This window comes from Hyalella azteca, unplaced genomic scaffold (assembly GCF_000764305.2).
Source record: "Hyalella azteca isolate HAZT.00-mixed unplaced genomic scaffold, Hazt_2.0.2 contig5432, whole genome shotgun sequence".
Taxonomy (NCBI): Eukaryota; Metazoa; Arthropoda; class Malacostraca; order Amphipoda; family Hyalellidae; genus Hyalella; species Hyalella azteca.
The window spans coordinates 816,581-843,498 of NW_025935622.1; the positions used below are offsets into that span (position 1 = coordinate 816,581).

At 36.0% G+C, this 26,918-nt stretch overlaps 3 protein-coding genes across 4 annotated transcripts; 2 read left to right on the forward strand and 1 right to left on the reverse strand.

Annotated features, from left to right (window-relative positions):
* The first annotated feature begins 4,675 nt into the window (after positions 1-4,675).
* LOC108666348 (dynein axonemal light chain 4) lies at positions 4,676-9,069 on the forward strand. The gene is made up of 3 exons (XM_018153200.2): positions 4,676-5,013; positions 6,325-6,408; positions 7,379-9,069. The coding sequence occupies exons 1-3, from the start codon at positions 4,942-4,944 to the stop codon at positions 7,541-7,543; spliced, it is 321 nt and encodes a 106-aa protein (XP_018008689.1). The 5' UTR covers positions 4,676-4,941; the 3' UTR covers positions 7,544-9,069.
* A 1,027-nt stretch (positions 9,070-10,096) lies between these two features.
* LOC108666347 lies at positions 10,097-17,540 on the reverse strand. 2 transcript variants are annotated; one of them, XM_018153199.2, is made up of 6 exons: positions 17,427-17,540; positions 17,061-17,242; positions 11,774-11,874; positions 11,226-11,303; positions 10,503-11,041; positions 10,097-10,392 (listed from the first exon to the last, which is right to left on the reverse strand). In XM_018153199.2, exons 2-6 carry the CDS (start codon positions 17,217-17,219, stop codon positions 10,202-10,204), a joined length of 1,068 nt encoding a protein of 355 aa, XP_018008688.1. In that variant the 5' UTR covers positions 17,220-17,242; positions 17,427-17,540; the 3' UTR covers positions 10,097-10,201. The 2 variants fall into 2 exon arrangements, with proteins under 2 accessions (XP_018008688.1, XP_047736426.1); XM_047880470.1 differs by lacking the exon at positions 17,427-17,540 and having other exon boundaries at positions 17,061-17,420.
* A 391-nt stretch (positions 17,541-17,931) lies between these two features.
* On the forward strand, positions 17,932-26,893 carry LOC108666326. The gene is made up of 10 exons (XM_018153171.2): positions 17,932-17,974; positions 21,507-21,601; positions 21,840-21,925; positions 22,074-22,217; positions 22,972-23,058; positions 23,347-23,456; positions 24,014-24,152; positions 25,392-25,641; positions 26,051-26,419; positions 26,676-26,893. Coding segments are annotated over exons 1-10 (1,500 nt in total). The 5' UTR covers positions 17,932-17,972.
* The last annotated feature ends 25 nt before the right edge of the window (positions 26,894-26,918 follow it).

Genomic DNA, 26,918 nt, shown 5'->3' on the forward strand with positions numbered 1-26,918 from the left:
CTGTGCTGAAAGTGACTTCAGACATTCTGTAAGCAGCAGGCCACGCGCCACGGTGACATTGCGGCACTGGCTTTACTCAACCGGTCAGCCGCATTTGACACGGTTGACCACTTTATTGAGTCGACTCGTATCATTCGGCCTGCGCGGTACAGTGCAGCAGTGGTTCGAGTCTACCTCACGGTGTCGAGTCTGTCTCAGCAATAGCAATAGGTTCCAAATGCGTTCGATGCGAGAACTTTTCTTCTACGCCATCGTTGATCACTTGCGGCATGCCACAGGGAGCAGTCCTTGGCCCGATCATCTTCCTATTATATACTGTCGAGGTCTTACACATAATTGATTCACATAGTTTGAATCCGCATATGTTCGCCGACAACACCCAAATTTCTGGCTATGGGGCGCCGGCTGACGATGCAGCGCTACAGAACCGGATGTCTGTCTGCATGGACGCCGTCTTAAAGGCCCGTTCACACTAGGGGCAACACACGAGAATCAAGTGCCTCAAAGCGCATGCAGAGGCGCTTTGCAGCCTCTGCATGCGCTTCTTGACCGATTGACGAGCTAGCGATTGACAGGGGCCAGGCCTCATGCAACACAAGCGCGGCACTTAGTAGATAGCTATTAAAGAATTAATATCACTTGCATGCTTAAATCGCAAATTAACTAAGAATTTAAATTAAAAATGTAAATCAAATTAAAAATCTTAATTAATTAATTAAATAAATTCAATTCGTTCTATGGTTACAATGTATTAATTTGTGACTTCTGATTTGTGATTCTAGATTCTACGAACTGACGATGGAGCTGGTCTCCGAAACGTTTTCTATCAAGATATGAATTTTTGTGGACTATTCTTTGCATTTAAATTCTTAGTTAGTAGATAGCTGTCTAGCTGTGGTCTAGTAAGGTTGATTGTGTACACTGATCCGGCACACCAAATGTCGACTAATAACATCACTTTCGTTTGTAGTCATTCTCTAGTAGAGAGCCTAATTGATCTTTAGAGAGAAAATGAATGCATATGGAGTGTTCGGTCATAGGAGTACAAAAATCGAAATACAAATGATGTAAGTTATTTTTACATGACGTGTTTAGTTTATGTGATTTTAGCAACTCCTGACAATTTATGCAATACCGTTTATCGATTTCAAAGGATGATATAATATCGGTACGAATATTGGAACTTTTTATTTAAGAATAGACTATATTTTTTATAAACTATCTTTTTGAATGTGCTAGTTCTCTAATTATGATGCCTATGCTAAATTCTCGTTTACAACTGGCATAGTGCGAAGAATGACGGACCGCAGCACACCCGAGAACAATGGCCCACAGCTCAAATTCGGTTACATCCATCCTCATTGACGTCTAGGTGGCAACTAGTGTTCAAAGCGCGCGGTCTCAAACTACCGAGTACAAACGTAGTGTGAACGGTTGTGCGCGGTGAGGCACTGCAGCAAACGACTCAAAGCGCATGTCGTTGCCACTAGTGTAAACGGGCCTTTAGACTGGATGCGTAACAACCGGCTCCAGCCCAATGCATCAAAAACCGACTTATTGATTTGCGGCTGACGGCGCCAGCATCAGCTTCCGGCCAACCCTGTTCGCGTGGGCCACGAGTTCGTCATGCCTGCGTCTTTGGTTTGAAACCTCGGCATTCATCTGGACTCGAAACTTTCTGTAAACAGGCACATTGCCAAAGTTACCGCGGCTTGTTTTGGTGCTCTGCGACGAGTACGAAGCGTCAGCCACTGTTTCTCTAGGCCGGTCCTCAAGACCCTCGAGGTGGCGCTCTTTCTGACCAAATTGGACCGTGTTAATGCCTGACTCTACTGATTTCCGACCACGGCACTTGATAAGCTGCATTTCGTAATGAACGCTGCTGCGTGACTCGTGTGCAATAAGCATAAACTCGTCCACGTGACGCCGATATTGCGCGACCTTCACCGGCTGCGCATGCAGCAGCGAACGCAGTTCAAGTCGGTGTTCTGACGTACCAATGCCTTGTCTCAATGAAGGTCTGCAGCGGGTGTCGGATCTGCCTTTTAGAAGACGACGGCGTTTGTCATCAACAGCGGACCTTGCCGTACTATCTACACGCCCATCTACCATCATCAACAGAGCGTTCGCGGTCGCCGCTGCCAGAACCTGGAACAGTTTACCGACTTCCCCAACATCGGCTCCTTTGTTGACGGTGTTTCGTTGACATTTAAAGACGGAACTTTTTCGTAGAGCCTATGAATCGAGTGCTTAGTAATTCTTATCCGTTCTCAATCTTTCTCGTGCCTTTTTATTTTCTCCCGTGTCTTTTTATTTTTTGCTTCTATCACATGATGATGCTGGTGAAAGCGTCGGGGCATCGCTTGATGATGCAGGTACAAGCGTCGGGGCATCGCATGACGATGCTGGTGCAAGCGTTTGGGCATCGTATGATGATGCTGGTACAGGCGTTGGGGCATCGCATGACGATACTGGTGCAAGCGTCGAGGCATCGCATGATGATGCTGATGCATCATCATGCATCAGATTTTTTTGAAACGGAAAGAAGAAAAATCTGATGCTGATGCATCAGATTTTTTTTAAAACCTTGAAGGAAGGGATCTTGCCGGCGGACTGGATAGAAGCGCAAGTGACACAATTGTTAAAAAATGGTGACACAGTTGCTCGAGCAACTATCATCCAGTCAATTTTACAAGTGTCGTTTGAAAGGTAATGAAATCTGTTATGAGGGATCGATTGAGCGATCATTTTACTGTTAATAATCAGACTGTCAACATGGCTTTATTGCCGATAGATCCTGCACCATTAACCTCTCGCCTACTCTGAATGAATGGACCTGCCTGCTGGATGAAAGGGAGCCAGGAGATGCAGTGTAACTCGATTTTGCAAAGGCATTTGAAATTGAAGGCATTTTAAATTGAAGTCTTTATTGAAGGCATTTTAAATTGAAGACTTGGGGAATTGTGGGTAATGTACTCAAATGGAGCTGAGATTTTCTAGTAGGGAGACGACAGACAACGTGTCAGTATTAATGTGTCCGCATCGGATTGGGCTTCAGTGCGCAGCGGCGTGCCACAAGGAAGCGTTCTCGGACCTGTTTTATTCGTTTGCGTTTATAAACGATCTGTCAGAAGCTGTGTCTAGCGTGTGCTCGATGTATGCTGACGACGCAAAAGTTTATAATACAGCGAAGAATGCGTCGCAAAAAGTAGAGTTGCAAGGTGATCTTGAAAGGTTGGTTGACTGGCCTGATAAGTGGCAGCTGCGTTTCAATGCTGAAAAGTATAAAGTAATTCACCTTGATAAGAACAATGAACAGTAAGATTACAGTATAAGTAGACATGGTTGCAACGACTGAGTGGTGATGTCGAAGTCGACAATGGAAAAAGATTAAGGAGTTAATGTCGACAATGAGTAGAAATTTTCTAAACATATTGAAACTCAAGTTAATAAAGCCAATAAACTACTTGGACTGATAAGGCGCTGCTACGAGTACATAAATGCTGAAGCGATGAAACTGTTGTTTGTCACTGTCGTGCGTTCGAACCTAGAGTTTGGAAATGCCGTGTGGTCACCAAAACTAGAAAAGAACAAAAATTTAGTCGAGAGTTTTCAAAGACGTGCAACAAGGATAATTCCGGGATTAAAATGCAAGCCTTATTAAGAAAGGTTAAAGATTATTAAGCTTCCAAGCCTCCGTTATTGACGTCTGCGTGGTGACTTCATTGAAGTATACAAGTACACCCACGGTTTATACAAGATCCCAGAAGGATTACTAGAATGCGAAACAAGAACCAACACCAGGGACCACAGCTATAAACTAAAAAAACTGCGATGTAACACATCCATGCGACAACATTTCTTCTCGCTTCGAATCACCGAAGCGATCCGCCTCCCTGATAGCATCGTTGACGCTCCGAGTATGAACTGAACGCCTTCAAGAACAGACTAGACGAAGCTGTGCATGAGCATATGTTCAGTCTTGAAATGCCTAGAACCTTACGTGTCTTGCAATAAGTCCAGCAGCAATCTCGATCAATCATCAGTTAGTGGAAATCGGGTTCAAAAGGCCGGAAGCCTTGTGGAATCAAGCCACGAAAAGTACAAGAATCGACAACAGGCCATGGGCCTATTTCTTCAGTGCCGACATCTGTTCTTTTCTAAAATCCGGTTTTTCGATCTACTGTGAATCAACTGGAGTTAGGCAGGGTTGCGTACTGATTAAGAGTAACTGTGAAGTCCAAAATGCAGCACGTGAAGAAATTACTTAGGCAAATATAACTTAAAACCCTGTCGTGGGGCCACATTGGACAAGTTTTCAGAGGCTCCCACAAATCTGAAACGAAAAAAAAAATACCGTGAATCAAGTCACCAAATGTACAAGAATCGGTAACAGGCCTTGGGTCTATTTCTTCAGCGCCGACTCCTCTATTCTAGGTGATCATACATTTTTGCTAAACTGCATATTAAAATTCTAGTTCATAATATGTTGCGTTAATTACTTTTTGAACATAATATGACGCAATATTAAATCTTGCGCTCTATCGAACGAAAACCTTTTGCTGGAAACTTGGATGTTTAAAATAATTAACCAGTTGAATAATTTAGTCGATGGACGTGGGACAAAATTTCAAGTTAATTCCGTTTTTTGGTCCTTCGCGCCGGAAGGAGTTCTCAAGTTCCCTCGTTACCTTGGAGACAGTTCCCATGGGAACAGGCAACGCCATTCTTTGTGTTTACTCATGATAAAAGCATTCGATTTTAGTATTCTATCTTATTTTTATTTACATAAAATTTTATATACTTTCAAGTTAAAACATATTGGCTGTTGAAAACCTACTTGCCAGAAATCAGTGTAACGTTGAGTTGAATTAATCAATATTTTTTCTGTTATTTTTTATTTCTTTGCTGTTGCTGAATGGCCTTTCTGCAAAAACTGCAATGGATCAAATCAAGAAACAAGAGAGCACTGAAGAAACACATAAAATCATCCATACATACCCACTCTTGAGGGTAAGCTAAAATATTTAATTTAAATAGCTAGTTAAATTGCTAACCAAAATTTTCACGGCTCGGTGAAATAGAATCACGGCTCGTAGAAATGGAATCACGGCTTGCAAATCCATAAAACCACGGCTCGAAAAATTCAGTCGCGGCTCACCAAGTAGATATATTCCATACTAGCATACAGGTAAATCTCTGGACAGGAGATTTACATATATGTAAATCTCTGGACAGGATAGAGAAAGTAATCAATTAATTCAAAATAAACAATCAGATGTTGGCTCATAGGAAATGGGTCATTTCTAAGTGCTATTGTGCTAACTTGGATATAATCATAAATCTTAGATGCTTAACCAACATGCAACATCCATCCAGTTTTTGAATCACATAGGATTAGCATGCCCTATCCTTAAGACCTAGCAATGCCTCTCCATACTGAGTACTGACAATACACCTACATCATTTGAAAATTAATCAGTTAAGCTATTTAAAAGAGATAGAATTGAGTTGATACTTCATGTTATTCTTATTGACTATGCAAAAATGCCAATAATATAAACTTGTCATAAAAGTATTTTGTTCTATTTAAAAATTATTAGAAATATGAGCTCTTAAAATCTTACGAGAATGTTATTACCTAAGTTGCTTAATGACAGTGGCAACTTGTACCTATGTCATACTAGAAGTTAATTTAGCCAATATTTGCCAAAGTTTTCCTGCTCCCAGTCTTAATTTAATGGCATCATTACCATAATCTATTGTCAATGACTTGTGAGAATGTGAGCAGCAAGCCAGCAACTGTACTTGAATAATGAGTAGTTGCTCTCCAGTCTCCAATGAATAGAATATTACCTGCATTGAAAATTGGATGAATGTTCTGTTAATATTTTCAACTTATGACCATTTTGTTTCTTTACTCAATCAAAATTAAACTTATTTTTAACTAGTATTACATCATTTCTATTGCAAAGTAGCAAGTTGAATTTGTGGTAACTCAAGTGTCATGAAAAGTAGTTAGCAACTTACAAACTTCTGTTGTCAAAATTTTACATTTCTATTTTTTAAAAATTGTAGACATTAAATTTAAAATCAGCTTACCTATAAATAATTCTCTACTGTGTTTCTCATCCATAAATACATGGACTAGATAGCAAGAATATGAACAGAAATTTTAATTGGTCTAATATTTAACAATAGTAGGTAGTATATTGGTTTGTGAACTTACATTTTTGATGTTTTAAAATGATGTGTTCATTGTATGATGGTGAAAAATATAGTTATATACTGCTTTGAAAATTAATTTTTAAATAATTTTTCCAGCACTCAGACATGCCAGAGAGCATGCGAGCCGAAACAATAGAGCTAATAGTGACTGCTTGTGAGAAGTACAGTGCAAACAATGAGGTAAATAAATTATGTCCCATGTTTGGCTTGAAATTGGATACCACATTTTAATGTTCTCAAACAAAATAATGAACTCAATTATTATTTTATAATTTTTTTTGCAATTTTTCCAGCTCAATTAACATAACTTGTGGATGATGGAGCACCAAAAATCGTCATTTAATATAATATCAGTTATGAATACCTATGTTTACTAATGTTCTGGTGGTAATTCTTTTTTGCCAATTTGTCAAGTAAGTGTCAGACAGTAGTATGGCAATTGTGTTTAAAATTTCTAAATAATAATTTTTTTATTCACCCTACCCAGATCTGAGTAACTTTGTATCTTCTAGATTAAATGAATAGCATGCTTAATGGGCATCAAAATATTCTATACCCATTAATCTGAACTATACTATCCATGTCAGTGTTGTCCATTACAGCTTTTGTTAGCAAAAATATTAATACAAAGAAATTTAAATGTTATGACAACATATATAAGTAAGATCCTTACTTTGATGTGTATACCAATAAGAATATGTTACAATTTTGGACATCAAAAGTAGCAAGTTGCAATTAACAAATTTGTTATAAATATAAGGTCACTTCAGTCAAAATTATTGACTTGCAAAACATAACGTTCTAATAGAAAGGAAAATGTCAAGTGGCATTACCAATTAAGTGTTGAATAGAATTGTAAGCAAAAAAAAAAGCAAGAAGTGGATTGTTTAAATTTGTTTGAGTCAAAACTTATGCTCTATCAAGCATGGTAATTAGTGTTTTATTCTATAAAATGATAGACAGATAATTGGTGATATAGAAAGGCGATGTAGCTTGATACCCAATTTAGGTGACGTGGCAGGTCATTTTATTCAGCAAAAAAATTGAAATCCATTTATTCCAGTATTTTTGGATATAGGAATTTAATGCTAAATTTAGAACTTTTTCTAGTTTACATTATTTGTTATTAAATTGAGTTTCTCTGTTACAGAGCGCTGCTCGCATTATCAAGGAAGGCTTGGACAAGCGATATGGGGCTACATGGCACTGTGTGGTGGGCGAGACTTTTGGCATGGATGTCTCGTATGAAATGAAGCATTTGCTCTACATGTTCCTGGGTGGCAACCTTGCAGTTGCTGTTTGGAAATGCTGTTGAATATTTAGAACATTCCATTCCACTAAGTGGCAATAGCAGACATCTGTTAGCAGTACCATGGTTCAACTCAATCTAATGCATGTGACTAAATGGACCTCAAATTACTTTCCCAGAACTAACATAGCTGAGATTAATCATTGCAAAAGGGTAGAATACTTCATGGCAAAGCCTTAAAAACCGGCACATTTATAATGAAAAATGTTCTGTACATTGTAGGTATTAAAATATGAAAGCTCTGTTTTAAGTTTGGTTGAAGAGCCAAGTTCCTCACACATTACTTGAATTATATGTACAACAGCCTCAAATTACAGCAGAGTTTTCTGACAATTTATTGACCAGTTACTGGCATGTGCTTTGGTTGGTTATAATATAAAATTAAAAAAACTCTTCTAATTTTTGCTAGATTATATCACATAATAAAATCTATATTCATTACTTCAATTCTAATTTTGTAATTGCATTTTTAGATGATTTTACATATTATAATCATTATTGCAGATTCTAATTGTAGAAACCCATGCTTGGCTTATCTTAACTTGGAGATGGATTTGTCATAGGAAGCAAAACTAACACTTGCTGCCTATTCAATTCTTTATATACATAAACTGTCATAAAGTTGAACAGTGCATCTCAACAATGGCTACAATATTTATTGGCAGAAACTATACATATGTACCCAATGATACAAATTCTTGCTCCAATTAATTCCATGGTCTTTTCTCATGTTAGTATAATTCATTTACTATTCGACTAAAAATTAATTGAGACTGTCATTCTTGTAAAATGAAATTTCAGCAGAGAAATTGACAGTGTATTCTAAAATTATGTTGGTCCCTTCATTATTTGCTTGTCAACATTAAATACTTCTAGGATGCTGTACCAACTGTCTGGCTTGAAATTGTGGCACTTGTGATATACAATTTTAGGTTATTATATAATTAACATAAATGAGGGTTTTCTAATTCCATTGTAAAAAATATGTACGGTGTATGTATGCTAGCAATTACACCAAAACATAAAACTTAATCAACCTCAAGATTTCCTCACAGAGAATAGTGTGAAACTAAAATAAATAGAAGTTGCTTATGTTCTAGGACCTACAACAACAGCAATTTCTTTTTTTTTATTCACCGAGAATCTAGGTGATTTTCAATGAACTCTCAATCAGTTTTTGCTAATTTTTAAATTAACATACCTGTTTGAGTTAAAACAAAAGGAGAAATGTATTATAACAATTATAAATAAATAAAAATCCTTCAAGAAAAACTGAACTATATGCCTGCTTCCCAGAACACAAAATTAATTAAACTGGTAAAAATCATGGACTGCTAAAATGTGTAAAAAACACCACTTAGAAACTTATTAGATGCTCCTTTTTATTTCTGTGAATTAACCAAGTAGAAGGCTTGCTACTGTAGCTTTAAGTAAAATAATTTCCAAATAATAGCAAAGACTATGACCTGTAAACGTGATTTTATATGGGTAAGTGGCTTCAGGATTATAGTACCGGTATTACATTTACTGGGTCAGGTATCTCGTTATGGGCATTATTTCACACTAACCATAACTTACCAGTGTTAGTCTTCAACTATTAAATTCTGGTAACCGCTGACAACCCGTAATCAACTAAAAATGGCTATGCCAAATAGGCATGTCATGGACATTCAATTGCAAAAAAAGAAAAGTTTTTCTAATACGGTACTTATGAACCTGTGCTGCAGGGGTTGAAAAAAAGCAGTGAAAAACCGTGGTAACATGATGTGCGATAGCAAAATGTTACACCAGGGCTCCCTGGAGGTAGTTTCACATCAAGTAAAAGACCAAGAAAAGTAATTTCCAAAAACAAGAATAGATGAAAAATTTTTCATTATGTCCTAATGGGGAAACCAGTCTTTCAATTGAGAGGAAAAATTCCACACTTGTTTTTTTAGTATCATTAGCAGTGAATGTAGGTATATAAATTTGAGTTCAAAAACAATTCAAGTCCGTCAAAATTTTAAGGATATTGAAGTAAAATTTCATTTGAATTATATATAATCAGTCGATAATCAGTAATAATAATATAAATCTAGTAATAAAATCTGATATGAATTGTATGAATCAGATTGATGATAAATTTCAATGAACTGACTATACGAAGAAAGATGAGCATGCATATGTGATGCACCCTGATGCTCTAGAAATACACTGTGCTTGCATTATGGGGTGGAGGATGCCGTAGAGCATTTTCTCCTGGCATGCATGCAGTTTCGCCTGGAGCATCAGGTGCTGATCAATACCTACTACTCAAGCCTTGGTATCCCCCATCTATTGGTTTGGATACTTTTTGGAGGAAGCAACATCTGCAGAAATGTTCAACATGCAATAATAAGAGCAACAATCACCTATTTAACACAGACAAATTTCCTGGCTTTTCTGTAATATGCCAGTAACATCCTGGTTTGAGCTCCGATCTAAAACCGTAGGCCCACGTGAATAAACCTCCAAGGGTCATTGAAACATAATGATGAAACTTCCCAAGTAAATTCTGCTGGGCCCAGGTGTAACAAGTGGTCATTGTGCAGCTACTTCATTGCCTTTTAGCCGGAAACAACAACGGAGAAAAAAATCTGGACTCATAAGAGCTACACGCATTTTGAATATCTTAAAATAAATTCCTTATTTATTAAAAGTAAGAGGCTTGAGACCTCTCACACTGAGATTATAAACAATGTCTTCAGTTTTCTTGAGAGAATACTTGAGCTCATCATAGGTCTTCCTTAAATAACTGTTGCGCAGTTGCAAGAGTGTGTAACCAGCATGCAGCTCCCGCAGAAATTTGTTTACTCTGAATGGCAGCACGAAATTCTCTGTAAAAAAAAACAGTACAATGAATATTTAAGAAAAAATATATATTGTAAACAAGAAAACAACATATTTAATAATAATGTTTGGGCACTTTATTGGTGAAGCAGCTTACCACAGGAAACAGCATTGACTGACAGACGTGCAAGCTCTGACCCAATCTTGAGGGTTCCGATCAAAAAGTCTTCTAAATCCAGGTACAATGCATCAATATGGTTGATTCTGTCAATAAATTCATTCCGACTAGATTTTGTAGTGGTCAAATCTGGCTTGTTATCTGAAATCTCTATTTTTTTATCAGAGAAATTACTAAAAGAACTAGCTGTTGATGTTGATTCAGTTACACCATCAGAGTCAAGTTCATTGCTTTGAACCCTAGCCAAGATAATTTCAGGTGGAGCCAAGATAATTTCAGGGCCCTTTTTTGCTTTTGGCACTTGAGCTTTTGCATCTTGATTTGAAGATTTTTCTGCAACATCTGGTAGCTGACCAAATTCACAAGCATCCAGTTCATTTGTCAAAGTGTTGCTTTTTGTCTTGTCAGCAGTGCTGTGATCTTTGTCCACAGAAGCATGAAGCTCCTTTTCTTCAACATTTTTTGATGAAAATACTTGGAGACCAAGTATACTTGCTGCCTCTTCAAAATTAACCAGTCTGAAAGAGAAGACTACGGTAGTACAATTAAAACTGCATTCAGCAATTTATTTCTTTATACATATTTTATCATTTAATAAAGTTATTTCACAAAAATCAAGCCAAGTTCATCTTTAAGCTAACTAATCAAGTGCTAAATTTAGAAAACAAATAAGAAATTAGTAATGTAATATTGATATATAACCTTTCTTCTGAGAGGTACACCATCAGAGCAGTGGCCATAACTAGCTGTTGAGTGGGTACTTTGAAGAGGCCATTGTACCTGGATGGAGAATATCTTTAGGATTTAATCCTCTAATGTTCGGCAACTTTATGCCTAATTTAAGAAAATTCTGCAGGAATGAAATGTCCTAATATAAAACAAGTATTAATAATGTGCCAATAATTTACAAGCTAATATCAAGCCTTGATAGCTCATCCTTAAATAAGTAGACTAATAATTAGGCATCAAATAGGAACCTGAGACAACTATAGGTTACTGTCATCTTAAAACTTAAATTGATATCAATCAAGTTGACAGAATGGCAACTTTAACCTACTTTAATGTGATTGATTAACCGCTACTTTTAGGTCATTTTTGTCACAAGAAGGCAACATTTCAAAATAAATTTTAAAAATTAAGATGAATAATAACATCATAAATAATAACCTTTTTGATAAAAACAGGTATGTATGGTTAGAGTTTCAAGCAAAAACTACATTTCTTGCAAATTAACCAATTAAAAAACTTACCTGTAGAACTGATCTGCAGGCAAGACTTGCTGCAAGTTATGAAATGCATATTTTGCTTTATCCAATTCATGTTTGATGGCACAGCAAGTATTTTGGATGCTCTGCACAAAAAAGATGACTCAATATCATGCATAAACTTTTATAATTGTGTTTTTTTTACACAACAAAATGTGAGCTGATTCAGCTGAATGTCCTACACCCAACGAAATATTAACACTTTGACTGCGACGTGCGCCATATATGGTACACGCATGCTTGTCCCAAACTGCGATGTGCGCCATATATGGCGCACGCTTGAAAAATTTAATTTTTTAGAAAAAGCTCTTTAAAATATCAGCCAGATCATAAACTTGTGAAAAATATGATGGATAATTGACAATAATGTTTTCAAAAACCTATATGAACGTCGTGCAATTGAATCATAAGAATTTTAGTAGTTGGAATGTAGCCTGAAATAATGAGTGGATACGAAAAAGAAAAAGTATTAAATAAAGGGGGTTATCCTGTTCCAATATGTTGAAAATCATTTTTTTTGGTATTGGTATGGATTACAGCAGTAGAAAATCGAGTATTAGTCATTCGAAAGTTGCCTAAGCTCACACAGAAACAGAATGGCACTGTAAAAAGCAAGATAAACAGTGATACGGATTCCGAGTACTGGGCTAGCAATTGATAGTTACTTTTCTAGCTTTTAATCTCACTTTAGCACCAACTAACTTCCTTTTTTTGCAATTATGTTAAAGCAAGACTCAGATCAGTAGCTCGTCATGGCATGAAGTTCAGATCCTCAGCTTCAAATACTTTAGAGCTGGAACACCAACATCTAAAATTATTGTGATTTGGTTATAGAAACATTTCTTCACGTGTCTGACCTATTACTAGTGAAAATACATTCAGTAATCTTCAACGACTTCAGCAATTCACATCGATTTTTACTGACTATAGAACTGATCAAGCACCCAGGCATTTGCTACAGTTTTTGCCAATAACTTGAACAGTTGTTGGTACCACTTCATGCTATGCTTAGAGCAGTTTTGTAAGAAATCATCTAAATGAATTATAAACTTCCCATTTAGCAGCATTTTACCCCAGAATGATTTGTAGTTTGATTATTGCAGTCACAATCCGATTTCATTTGCACAGAAAATGTTTTTTTCAAGCGTTAGTACCCGTGTGATGCAAGTTTTTTATTGTAGTTGAATAATAAATACCGTGTACCTCATATGGCGCACGTTGCCTAGAAATATGAAAGTTTCCATCCCAGGCGACATGCACCAATAGAGGCTCACGGTTTTTATGTCAGAAGCTTGTAGAGCTCGCTCAGACAAGAGCAGCGCACTAGCCCTGATCTCGCTGCCTTGTCTGTAACTCAAGTTATTTAAGTTTGAATGAGTCGCACCACAGGACAACAGGCTATTTTGTGAGTCGCAGTCAAAGTGTTAATATTATCCAATATTGGCTGCTGTCTGCTGGACAAGCAGGCATGGTTAGACACAACCAAAATTAAAGTTCTATTTTTACAACAAAAAGCTCTATTATTATTACAGTTGGAATATTATTATTATTTTGTTGTAATAATAGTATATTATTGTATACTATTATTACAACAAAAGTTTAAAGTTATCTTTAACTTCATTTCTTGTTAGTTTGTCTGTCTGCTACAAATCTTACAGTATTGAGTATTGTGCAAATTAGTTTGGACAGTGGTTGAAATAACACAATAATTATTTACCACATTGAAGTTTTATTAAAAAAAAACTTGCTGATGGTACAGAATATGATATAATTACTAGGAGATATGACCTACTTTTGCTTTTACAAGCATTTGAACACAATTTGGTATGGATTCAACCAAAGTGGCATGGATCCTGCTGAAGAATGCCATCTACATCAGGAATGTCCCTTGTCATATTAGAAAGCAAATGACTCTCCAAAATAGCCTTGTATGTATCCCTATTCATCATTCCCTCTATGTTAATGAGTCGTCCAAGGCCTTTAGCACTAAAACTATCCCAAAACATCTTAGGTGGATGTTTGGGAGATGTGATTTTTCAGCAGGATCACACCATGCCATACTTCATGTATAATGTGCACATTCCTTGAAGAAAGGGGACTGGAGATTTTACACTGGCCAGGAAATTCTCCAGAAATTAATTACATTGAAAACTTATGAGCTATAATCAAACAAAGACTCCTGAAAGAAGACTGTTTGCCAATGGCAAAGCTAATTAGTGCTGTACCATAATTAGGACCTGGTATCACGATGAGCAAGTGATAAAATGTGTTCAACTTTGGTCAAATCCCCATGCCAAATCATGTTCAAATGCTTGTAAAAGCCAAAGGAGGTTGTATCTCATGTTAATTATATCATATTTTGTACCATTGGCACGTTTTTTATAAACTTCTATGGGGCAATTAATTGTGTTATTTCAACCACAATCCAAACTAATTTGCACAATATACTGTGTAATCAATATTTAATACGATTCTACGAGTCCAATCAATCTGAAATTTTGCACACTTGCACAAAGTTGGACTCAGTCGGATACAATTTGTAGAAGACAATCAATGGACACAATGAATAATTTTGAAAATTAAAAAAAAATTTTTATTATATGGTAAAAAAATTAGAAATTCATTTTAGATGTGTAACATCAGAGACACTGTATTCTTAATAAGTGTTTTCTTTAAAAAGTAATTTTTAAATGCATATTTTCACCATTTGCTACCATGATATTCAGTCTCAGCCATCTACAATAGCTACATTACATTATCTCTTAACGACTCATACTATCTAATAGAAAAAAAAAAAAACTTAGTAAGTGCTACAATTTGCTAGATGATTAAAAATGTACCAAAACAAAAAATTTAGGAATTTTGAAGTTTTTGCTTTTGAGACACAATATTTAAAAAACATATGATTTTTCTTGTCATGATTGATGCCTGGCAATTGCATACGATTGATTTTACAATGCTTTCTTCTCTACCCCTCTGTCCTGTCAATGCCACTAATTTTGTCACAGAGCATATGTCACCAGCTTCAAAGAGAACTGATCTATTTTGTTAACAAAACAGCTCAAATTTCCTACTGCATTTGAAGAAGCTTTTTGGTTATTATGTGGCAATTGAACCCCACAAATCTTAATTCTGACCAGGTATAATTCTTATTGGTAAGCTTAGTGGTAACTAGCAAACAGGATTGGAATTTTTCTACCTGTTTCTAAAATCTTGCAGCTCTAACATGACAAAATTTTTATTACATTCAGAATCTTGCAGCCCGATTGTGCACTTTTGTTAACAATTGGATAGGTCACAGGAGGTAATTCATCTGGCAGAAATCTTGCGGTTCCGGAAAAGGTGGGCCGCAACCTCTAGTTGCGGCCCTAAAGATAGATGTTCTCCATGCTTGCAGTAGTAAACAAGACATCTTTTGGAAACTACTAGTTCATTTATAAGTAGTTCAAATGTTATTCCTTATTTATGCATGGTAATGCTGGTGGCCAGATTACTTTACTGCGCTACTCTAAGGGACTCAATTTGTTCAAAAATGAAGAGTTAAAAAAAGTCACTGTCTTGAAACTATTTGCCAAGTGGCAACTTTTGTGCAGATGCTACTGAGTAGTGAGTAGCAACACTAGCAACTCCTGTTGTCATGTGGCAAGTGTGGAGTGACATTGACACATTGAGTTTGACAGTACCTTAATTGGACTTTTAAAAAATGTTTCATGGGATATTTTCAGGCAGCAACTTATGTAGTGGTAAACCATAGGTTTTTAGCATCAGTTATTTTTTAATATCATTATCTACTCCAGATTTAAAGTTTCAACCAATATCTTATGTATGAAAATGCAGTTATGGTACTGGTAGTATCCATGATACTTTGCTGGTTTCATTATAGAACTCAATAATATGCGTTTAAAAATTACTTTTTAAAACAATACTTCTAAAGAGAAGTGTCTCTGATGTTACGCTTACACATCTACTATGAATTTCTACTTTTATTTCCATATATTAAAAAAATTAATTTTTAAAACTTTTTTAATATTAATATATGAAAAAAAATTTAATTTGTCAAAATTATTTATTGTGTCAATTGATTCATGCATTGTCTCCAACTTTGCGCAAGTTTGCAAAATTTTAGATCAATTGGACAGGTAGAAGTGTGTTAAATAGTTATTATAAGGCTTGTAGAAGATTAAATTATTCATCAATTTCTTTAAATTACAATTTTACAAAAAAAATTATTTTTAAAATTATTTATTCTGTCAATCGATTCATGCATTGTCTTCAACTTTACGCAAGTGTGCAAAATTTCAGATCGATAGGACAGGTAGAAGTGTGTTAAATTTTGATTATAAGAGTTGTAGCAGACAGACATATAAACAAGAAGTGAAGTTAAAAAAAAGTTTTATAAAAATGAATAATATGCATTTAAAAATTACTTTTTAAAGACAACACTTCTAAAGAATCCAGTGTCTCCAATGTTAGACACATACAATGAATTTCAAATTTTATTATCAAATATTACAAAAATTCATTTTTAAATTTTATTTTGAAAATGAGAAAAAAAATAAATTTTTCAAAATTATTTATTCTGTCAATTGATTCATCATTTCATGCATTGTCGCCAAGTCTCCAACTTTACACAAATGTGGAAAATTTCAGAACAATTGGGCTGATAGAAGCGTGTTGAACTTGAATATCAATTATATATAAGATTTCTAGATGAAAAAATTAATTTTTTACTTTTTTTAAATAAAAAAACTATTTTTTTTTTATTTTAAAAATTATATATTCTGTCAATTGATTCATGCAATAGTCACTGCCTGTGCGGCTGTGCCTGGGATTAGTGTCTCCAACTTTAGGCAAGTCACAAGTGTGCAAAATTTCAGATCAATGGCATGGGAAAGGTAGAACTGCAGAGAAGTGTGTTAATGTTTGTTAACTATTGATTATAAGATTTGCCTGCAGACAGACAAACAAAGAAACAAATAAGAAGTGAAGTTAAAGAGAAGTGTTGTACAGTTGTACCTAACTTGAGGAAGAGTCTAAATGACTAAAAATATCTCTGATTTGCCACTTTGCAGTGAAGTTACTGCTTAGTAGCAACTAGGCTATGGTGTCATCTAATGATCTACATTAGTTTTCACTTTAACTTTATACCTAGCATTAAGTGCTTTTCATATCAAATTATTCCAACTTTGACTGGGACATCTGTAAATCATGACAAATGCACTCTGGACGGCAGCACAAATAATTCAATTTCAACTATAGGCCTAAAACTCACCGCATCCGTGACTTCATGGTGCAACCTCTCAATTAATACAAACATCGAGTTATTTATTTTTTCCAGTGACTTCGTTTCATGAGCAATATTTTGTCGAACAATTTGTTCATCTTCGAGGTGACTACCATATTTGAGAAAAATCTCTTCAATTGTCTCCATAGTTTCGAACTTCCGGCCTCAGCCTGAGGGCGAGACGTTGTGACAATGTGATATATTAGTAGAATTAATCAAATAAAACAGCCAGTGCGTGTTCTTAATTTCGTTTCACTTCAACTTGAATTTAAGTTCGAGAAATTGAGTGACGAGTGTTTACAACTGCCTAAATTATTATGATACACTCATTTGGATAGCGGCAGATACACTTACCATCAACTCTACCCTTATTCCCGTAGCTGCAAGTTGTAACGTATATAGACGAACTGTAGCTATACTATGTACAACTGCTGCCGAGCTAACGTTAACAACGTTCGTCGTTTTTTTTTTTTTGTTCAGATGCCCTGAGCTTACATCAGCCAACCTCACTAAATGACAGCAATTAACTTCATATACAAAGAAGCTGAAAACCACAAGCTATAAGCTCTCAGGCGTCAGGCCCAACGGTCATCCATCTGGCAGACCTGCGGCTTTAAGTCCACTCCAAGTGGACACCCTGCAAAGAAGAAGTTCAGATGCCCAGAACATTGCGTCATTTGAGTGGAGCGTGAACAGGTTATAGGTAGCTCAACTTGAAGGAACCTCAGCGCTGTCAAAATGTATTTCCACGTTTTTTAACGCTACCTAGACGTAAGAAAAATTTGGAAATAGTTATTCTAATGCAAAATAGAAAAATATTGAATTTGATTAAGTAATTAATTTTGTGGCTTTTTCCTGTCAAACAAATTATGAGAGAGCTTACAGTACACCTTAATCAGGATGTAAGTTTATGTACCTACTAGACTTAGTACCTACCTAGTACGGAGTACCTAGTACTAGTAGGCTATAACAGTATAACTATAAGCAGATCTGCTTCATGGGCCCATGGCTAAATGCTAATGTCAAATTTAGATCTGGCCCATCATCTGGAACTGGGAGTAGGTATTTTTGCTTGGAATACAAATGGGAATTTGTTCCTGAATCCTGCCTAAAGCTGGTCTGCCAATCCTGCTGCCTCAAAAGTCAAAACAATTGCTATAGACATTATTTATTGGGGTCATGGAAGAAATGGCCAAGGTTTGGGGAGACAGTACGAACTACGAAATTTATAGAAATTTGTTTAGAAGCTAGTTTTGTTGATTTTTTCTGTACAATTCCAAGGTTTTGGGTCTATCATCTATGACTAAGCTAAAACTTGTCTATCATGAATTGGCCAATTAGTTGTTGTTGTAATAGCCTATCGGCCCTATCCTGGCAGTGGCAACTAGGGAGGGGGGGGCCTAAGGGATGGGGGGTGATAGTTTGGAATTGTACCTCCCCCCTCCCCATAGTGACAAATCAGAAATTTTTAAGAATAAGTTCATTTTTAATTTCCTCATTTACCTAATATTTAAACCAATTTCTTATGTATGATAATGCTGGTATCCAGGATACTTTACTGGTCTACTTATAGGACTCAAAAATGAACTTGAGGGAGAGTCTAAAAAACTCTCTGCTTTGCCACTATGACTATGCCCCTCCCTCCCTAGGTAATTGGGATTTCCATATCAGGGCCAATTAGTTTGAATGGTATTATGGTGGCTGTTTAAAACTTTTTTGTGGACACGACTCACGAGTCTTATTTTCTAATTTAGATTTATTTGATGCCAGTTTGAAGGTGAAGAAGTCATGCACTGACCACTTGTAACACCTGGACAGTTGGACTCGCGACTTGGCAATGTTTATATTATTCTTGTCTTCATCTTCTCATTTCATTTTCTTTCTTTATCCGCTGGTGCATTCTCTCCGCGTTGTCATCAGTTTCTTATGATGTGATCATGTGAAGCGATGAGAGGGGAAATTGTCATTGGATCCAGTGCTCTTCATTGGCTATAAGGTAGTCTGTTAGAGCCTTAGAGGACCGGTTTGTGTTAGATTTGCAGCAGTTGCTCTGCTTGCTTGCACTATGCAGTGATGAACTCTTCTGGGGTAATTGCCTCTGCCAAGAAGCACACGCACAGAGATCATGAGAGATGAGATGGATTCCCAGCCCCCAGGGCATAGATGCAAGCTTGTCAAGTTGTCACTTGCACCTGTCAGGCTGTCTCTTATGGTCATATTACTCATATAGATATAGGGCACATATCAGGATTCAGGAGGAAGTGTTCAATTGTTTCTTCTACCCCACAATGCAGGCTCTATTGCAGGGTGCAGGACTGCAGGCACATAGGAGTGTCAGCCATCCCAAACCGATGAGGGTAAGAACGAACCCCAACATGTCCCAGACGAAGTGTCGAAGGCGTGTTAAGACCACCGAAACATGGCAAGAATGACAGGCAATCCATGCGACTGGAGACAACCCTGAGCAAAGGATGCAAGATGGTGGCCTCGTCCATCAGAAGCCACTGCAGAAACCCAATCCAACTCCCAACAATTATTTTTAATTTAAGTTTCTAAGAAAACCTTGTTGTATCCGGCACACTCGCTTTGATGGACAGCGCTCCATAAACCAAATCGATACTTCAGCGAACTTGCCAGCGAACCCACGTGCACACTTGAATGCAAAACTTGACCTAACATTCAACTCTGCCAGCCATAAATCCATCAATACTGAACGGATTTCATTCAAATTTAAAAAATAAGTAGATATTATCAATGCACTGTGGAGGTAATTATTGTAGATTTTTACATCAATTCCTTTTATATTAATACCGATAACCTAACTTAATGTTCAACTCTGCCAGCTATAAATCCTTTATACTGAACGGTTTTCATTCAAATTTGAAAAATAAGTAGATATTATCAATGTGCTGTGGATGGAATTATTTTAGATTTTTAAATCAATTAGTTTTTTATTAATGTGGAAAACCTAACTTCATGTTTACCTTGCAGGTTAGGTCTTAGTCAGGTCAAATTTCAGTATTTTGTAGTATTTTTAAAAAACTATGCTGTCTTAACCTAACCTGCAAGTTGGCGTTTTTTAGCTATGAATTCTTGAAAAAAAAATGGGTAGCATTTTTAACTCAGGCTGGGTGAGTTGAGCGTGGAGTTAGGTTTTCCTTATTAATAAAAAAGAATTGATGTAAAAATCTGAAATAACTATCTCCATAGCACATTGATAATATCTATTTATTTTTTAAATTTGAATGAAATCCGTACAGTATTAATGGATTTATGGCTTTCGTATATGCTCGACTTTCCATTCCATGCATTCTGAATTTGAATTTTTGCGCAATATCTTCTTGCTTAATGGATTTTCTTCTGGCTTGGTGTTTACCCAGATTAAGAAATTCATGTCTAAGCAATACAGTGAAGTTGTTCCAGAGCTTGATAGTAGAAGCGTTGTTACTGTTCTCTTCCATACTTCGGCCATGCGTCCGAAGTTATGTCAAGAGAATTAGAAGTTTTGTTTATGAAAAACTTCCCGGACATTAATCTTCGTATCTTACTGGTGAATAATTTCAAAATAGGTTCGTTTTTTAGGTACAAAGATATCCTTTCTTCTCATATGCAATTGTCCCTAGTTTATAAATTTAGTTGTGCACTATGTGCATCTGCATATGTTGGGATGACGGCACGCAACTTTTGCACTAGGGTCACTGAGCATAGAGGGAGGAGTTATAGGACTGGGCAGTTACTATCGCGCCCTCCTCATTTGGCTGTGCGCACTCACGCCAAACAGTGCAATGTTCCAGTGTCCGACACAGACTTTAAGGTTTTAGCTTATAGTTCTGGTGCTTCCGATCTGCGTATTTTGGAATCATTTTTTTAAAGAGAAGCCTAGTTTAAATGCTGCCTATAGTTCTTATCCATTAGAAATTGTGAATAAATAGGTACTTACTTTATTATTCTGCCCTTTGTCTGTAAATTTAGGTTTTTAACTTCTGTGTTTTTTTTTTATTAACTCCCAACTAATTTTCTGCCTTTTTCTGTATTCTAGATTTATCAAACTGACAATGGAGCTGGTCTCCAAAACTTTTCCAATAGAGATATGCTAAATTTTTTTGGTCTTTTCTTCGCTTCTAAATTTCTACTGTATAGAGATATTGAGGCTTCAATTCAAGGGATTTTAAATGCTAGTCCTTACTGTCAATTGACTTCCTTCAGCCTTTAAATCACATTAATCCGGCAACCAGTGAAAATTAAATTTTCTTGTGGTATCTTTGATTGGTGATCATTTTGTTGCTACCTGCATGGTCAAGACTTGAAAGTCAGCTATTTAAAAAATTAAAAGGTTTTATTTTTAGATGATTCTAGAAGCTGAAATTTTTTAAATTTAGAAAATTTTTCTTTGTGGATGAAATATTCCATTTCCATAATTCTGCTTTGCCCTAGGATTAAGATGCCTGAAACCTGTCAAAGAATGGAGCTCCACAATACTGACACTGTACTTGTGTTATGCAAGCAGCTATCTTCTTATCATGCAGAAAGTGAGTAGTAACCTAGGAATTGAAGCAAGAATAGTTCTCATGTTTAATTAATTGTTTATAGCATCTCATTTATATATTTTTTTATGCTTGAGTAGTTGAGTTCTAGTTGATTATAATATTTCTTTCATTTTTAATTTTGGTTTGTTTTGAATTTTTTTAGAACATTTTGATCCATTGTACTGTGAATATGCATGTTAATTTTACTCCTCAGTCTTAACAGTTGACCATTTTTGTACAGGCTCCACAGAGGAAATGGAGAACTCTTGCATACAAACATTACACCAAATTGCATCTAAGTTGTCATCTCACAAGCCCTCCAATGACGTAAGTAATTTGTTTAATTACCTGGTGAAAAGAAATGTAAACTTTAAAATGTACATGCATGTAGCTTGCGTGTACTGTATTTATTGACAATGAAGTTGTAATGCAGGCTTATCTAGTTGAATGACAATGTTATTATCATTTATTGCAGGTTATTTTGGCAGTGGGTGGACGCAGCAGCCATTTGCTTCAATGCTTGTCCAGTGCTGCTGCAAAACTGCGGTGGCGTGTTGTTGTTGCTGCTGTGCAGTGCATTCAGGCACTCGTTGATCATCTTGTGGTGGATCAAACTGCTGTGAGTCTTAACTGTTGAATTCAGCTTGTGCTCTGTGTCATTAGCATTTAAATGTATTGTTTTGATGTTTAATTGAAAATAAGAAATTATATGATTTTAATATTTTTCTTCAACATTTAGATAATTTTTTAAACAAGATCTTTTGATCAAGTGCAAAATATCAACTAATAATCACTTTGACATGTTGACTACATATTGGTACATATGCGTACCACGAAATGTATTTCTCCAGGAGGTAGTGGTACATAATTCCGGTTGCCTAAAATCAGCCAAATTCGAGAACAAAAAGGCCAATAATTCAATGTATACAAGTTTATTTGTAGTAGGTTCCGCTATAAAAATTCCATTTATTTTCTTGTTGCAGTATTTTAAATTTAATTAGGAAGTACCCCTATCATAAATTTTAGCCGGCCAACGTAATTGAGAAAAACTAAATCACGGAATTTGTCTGGAAAAAATGACCGTCTGGCAACCCTGCTTTAAAAAAAAGTACAAAAAATGAAATAATACCTAGTACAAGATGAAGCAATCGTAGTCAATGTGTTAAGAGTTAAGTAAATTTTAACAGATTATGTTAAGCCATTCATTATGTTAATAACTTTAGATCTTTTGATAAAGTGCAAAATATCAACTAATAATCACCTTAAGAGTTAAGTAGAAAATTTTAACATTAACATTTAAAATTCATTATGTTAATAACTTTAGTTTGATTGCTATGAATTGAGCATAAATTGAAATAAAGTAACTTTTTCAGAAAGTTCCTGGTTCTGTTGCAGCCCAAGCAATGGCAGATATAATGCAGCTGCTTACATTGCAGCTTCAAACGCGCTACCCTATTCCTGTAAGAAAATATTCTTAGCAGTGAAATTCTTGAAAAGTTTTCAAATTAAATCAATTGATAACTTATGCATGTATTTACTTAAGTTATTACCTTCTTCTACTACGGTATTTCCAAATTGTCTATCAGATCAATGTTGTCATGTTGGCAACTTGTCTAAAACAATTCACAAACTGAATTAATATTCATAAACTTTTTTCACTCTTCGATATAATATGGACAGGCATCATGTAAATATTATTCCCTAGAGCAATTTACATAATTTTACATAGAGGTTACATTTTCCCCCAGAATGTTTGTCACAGTGAAGCCTTGTATGGTCTATTGCGTGTGGCTAAACTCATCCTGCAGAGCTGTTTGCGGGACTCAATCCTGCCTCATTCCTTCATTACTGTTTGCAGGTAATGTTTTCTTTAGTTATTTAAGCAATCAGCCAAGAAGGGCAGAATTATTGATGATTTTTCTTTCCACACATAGTGCCAAACCAGGCATTTTTTTAATCAGTTCATTTCTAATTTACTCATCTACTCAAGATTTAAACTGATCAATATCTTGGGAATGATGATGCTGGTATCCATGATACATCGCTGATCTAGTAATTTTAGTGCTCCAAATTGAACTTGAGAAAGAGTCTAAAAACTCTCTGCTTTGCCACTATGTTGGTTCATTACATAGTGGCAATTCTCTCATTCTAAAAACTCTGTTTTGCCAATATGTTAATAAAAAAATGTTCTTTGCCACAATAACACTAAATTTCTTGTTCATGTTTTGTTTCTTATTGCTTAAACATATTTCATGATTATGTATCATTTTATGACATAATATATTGTGTGAAAATAATTATTTATTGTATAGTATATCTATTACATGTTATCTACTATAATATGTAAAACTTGCTTGTTGGATAGTATAGGCCACAAAAGTTAGTGGCAAACATCAAATAAAAATATTTGTTTAGGCCCTACATGTTCTACGGACTGCCTGCTTATCGCTCAGCATTTGTTGATGCTGGCGCTCACTTGGATGCCATGGACAGGCTTCAAGATGAGGCTGAACTCCTCATGTCTTCTGACTATGACCCAGAAAGTTCTGTTAAGGTATGTCACTGTGACCCAGAAAGTCCTGTTAAGGTATGTCACTTGACCCAGAAAGTTCTGTTAAAGTAGGTCAATGTGACCCAAAATGTTCTGTTAAGGTAGGTTGCTGTGACCCAGAAAGTTCTTTTAAGGTGCCGTATGTCACTGTGACCCAGAAAGTTCTGTTTAAGGTACCGTATGTCACTGTGACCCAGAAAGTTCTGTTAAGGTAGGTCACTTTGACCCAGAAAGTTCCGTTAAGGTAGGTCACTGTGACCCAGAAAGTTCTGTTAAAGTAGGTGGCATTGGCTTTTGATGCGAAAAGACAAGCATTGTTCAGGATAAGAATTTGAATTCTTTATCATATAAATAAAATTAATATTTTCTGCAAGCCAGGACATTATATTGCATTGTTTGATCATTTAATCTGCTTCATGAATTATTCTAAGCAAATACATTGACTGTATATGAAAATGTTATTTATTATAACGTAATTATGTAGATTATTGAAAGATTTAGGTAAAAGCATTGAAATAGTTAAAAGAAATGCCTTATAATATTTAGTTGGAAGACATTTAAGTTGAGACCTTGAAATATTATGTTAGGCATTAAAAGTTTCAAGTTATGCTCATCTGTTGTATGGTGTGAATATCCCTTGTTTTGTACAGTAGTTCTTTTGGGAAATAAAATATAGTCAAACATCTGACTTCGAAATGATCAGATTATCTACTCAATAAAATTATGAAAAAAAGCAGTTGGTTTCTAAATATTGTTTTCATTACTGCGTTTAAAAAATAATATTTTTCCATATTCATATGGTGTTTGTTTAACATTTTTGAGCGGCTGGATATTTTATTAGACGATAGTTTTTATCAATAATTGTAAATATCTGTGATTTATCATTTGGAGTTTTTCTTAACTTTTCTTATAATGATATTCGCTTATGATATTGTGAAATACTGAGCTCGGGGTATAGGTATGCTTCCACAGGCTCTTAAGCTATAAGGTTTACATAGCACGTCAGAACTACATTCTAACCATGTCCTTTGAACTATGTGAAACGCTTTTGCCTTTTTTTGAACGCAATTACTCTAATGTGCACAGCTAAATAATTGATATTGTTCCTAAACCATGTCTACTGCTAACTTAATAGTACCTTATTTTCGTTCAGTTTCTTGATATTATGTCGTCTACGATTCAGTTCACTAAAATAAAGAGTATAATTTCTTAATTTTTCAATAAAACTTGTTTATATTACAGAACCATTTCACAAACCGCAATCGTAGGAAGCGCTTACGGCGCAAAAAGACCAATCCAGGCCGCAATCAGCCTGCTCATGGCCCTCACGCGCCCTTGAGCTCCACGAGTGAGGGAAGCTGCGCATCCAGAAGCCGTTTTTCGTCTTTCAGTGCAGCGTCTCGAGCGATGCCCGTGCAGCTGCGCCCTCCTCAACCGGCAGAGATGACCGCTGCTTTGGGCTTCAGGTGCGCCCAGGCTCCTTCTGGTGCTGGTGAGGCCAAATTATCATGCCGAATTAATGTTTGGATTAAGATGGCAAGGATTGATTCAAGGGAGAACTGCGTTGCTGGATCTTATAAATTGTTCATGTTAAAAGAATTTCAACTGTTACCAATTGTTTGAGTTAATGGTTGATAGTTGCGTTAATAATTTATACTTGTTCTAGTCTTGTTACTGAAATCAAAGCAGTTGCAAGTAGCTAGCGAGGTCATTATTTTATTTCATTCGCGTTTGAAATTGATAAGAAGATAATTTAAGTAAAGCCTAATGTTCACATATAAAAAGTTATCTATTTTACTTGAATTGAGCCGAAAGTAACAAAATTGATACTCATAGCCACATTTGTGCCTCTACCAACACTGCTAAAGAAAGAAAATGTTTAGAATTTTTCTTCACCTCAGAATCTATGGAAAAAACAGTAACTTCCAAATCAGAAGAAAACCCACGCGAGGAGGTGCTACTTCAAGACCCTGAAGTTGATGCCCATGAATATATGGCCTTAGACACACAAAGGAACTTATCTAATGGCCAAAGAGGGGATTGTGGTCATGATGCTCCTGCAGAAGTGGTAACTGGTGGTCATGATGCTCCTGCAGAAGTGGTCACTAGTAGTCGTGGGACTCCTGCAGAAGTGGTCACTAGTGGAAGTGAGTGGGAGGAGTTGACAGAAGACGAAGAAGGTGTGTGGAGCGCAAGCCACCACACTGCCAGGGTGAGACAAGCTGCCCTGGCTGCTCTCTCTTCATTGGTCACGGTGAGTGTCTCCTCTGGTTTGATGCTCTAATGTCTGAATTAATCGCAACCAAAATTTTTTGTGTAACAAAAAAAAAAAATATTTTAACCTGTTTTCTTATCATTGGGACATCTCAGATGAGTCTCAATTTCAATTTATTGTCATTCTCTTTCTTGATTTATACATTCGAAAAACATGGCACATTGCTTGAAGCTACGTTCCTGCGTGGCCTGGGACTGATACGTCCGTAACATTTACTAAGGATAGTAAGGATCCATCATATGATGTTACAGATGTTGTGGTTACTAAGGAAACTAAGGATCCATCATATGATGTTACAGATGTTGTGGTTACTAAGGACACTAAGGATACATCATATGATGTTACAGATGTTGTGGTTACTAAGGACACTAAGGATACTTCATATGATGTTACAGATGTTGTGCTTACTAAGGACTTTGAGGATCCATCATATGATATTGCAGATTTTGTGTTTAATAAGGACACTTAGGACCCATCATATGATATTGCAGATG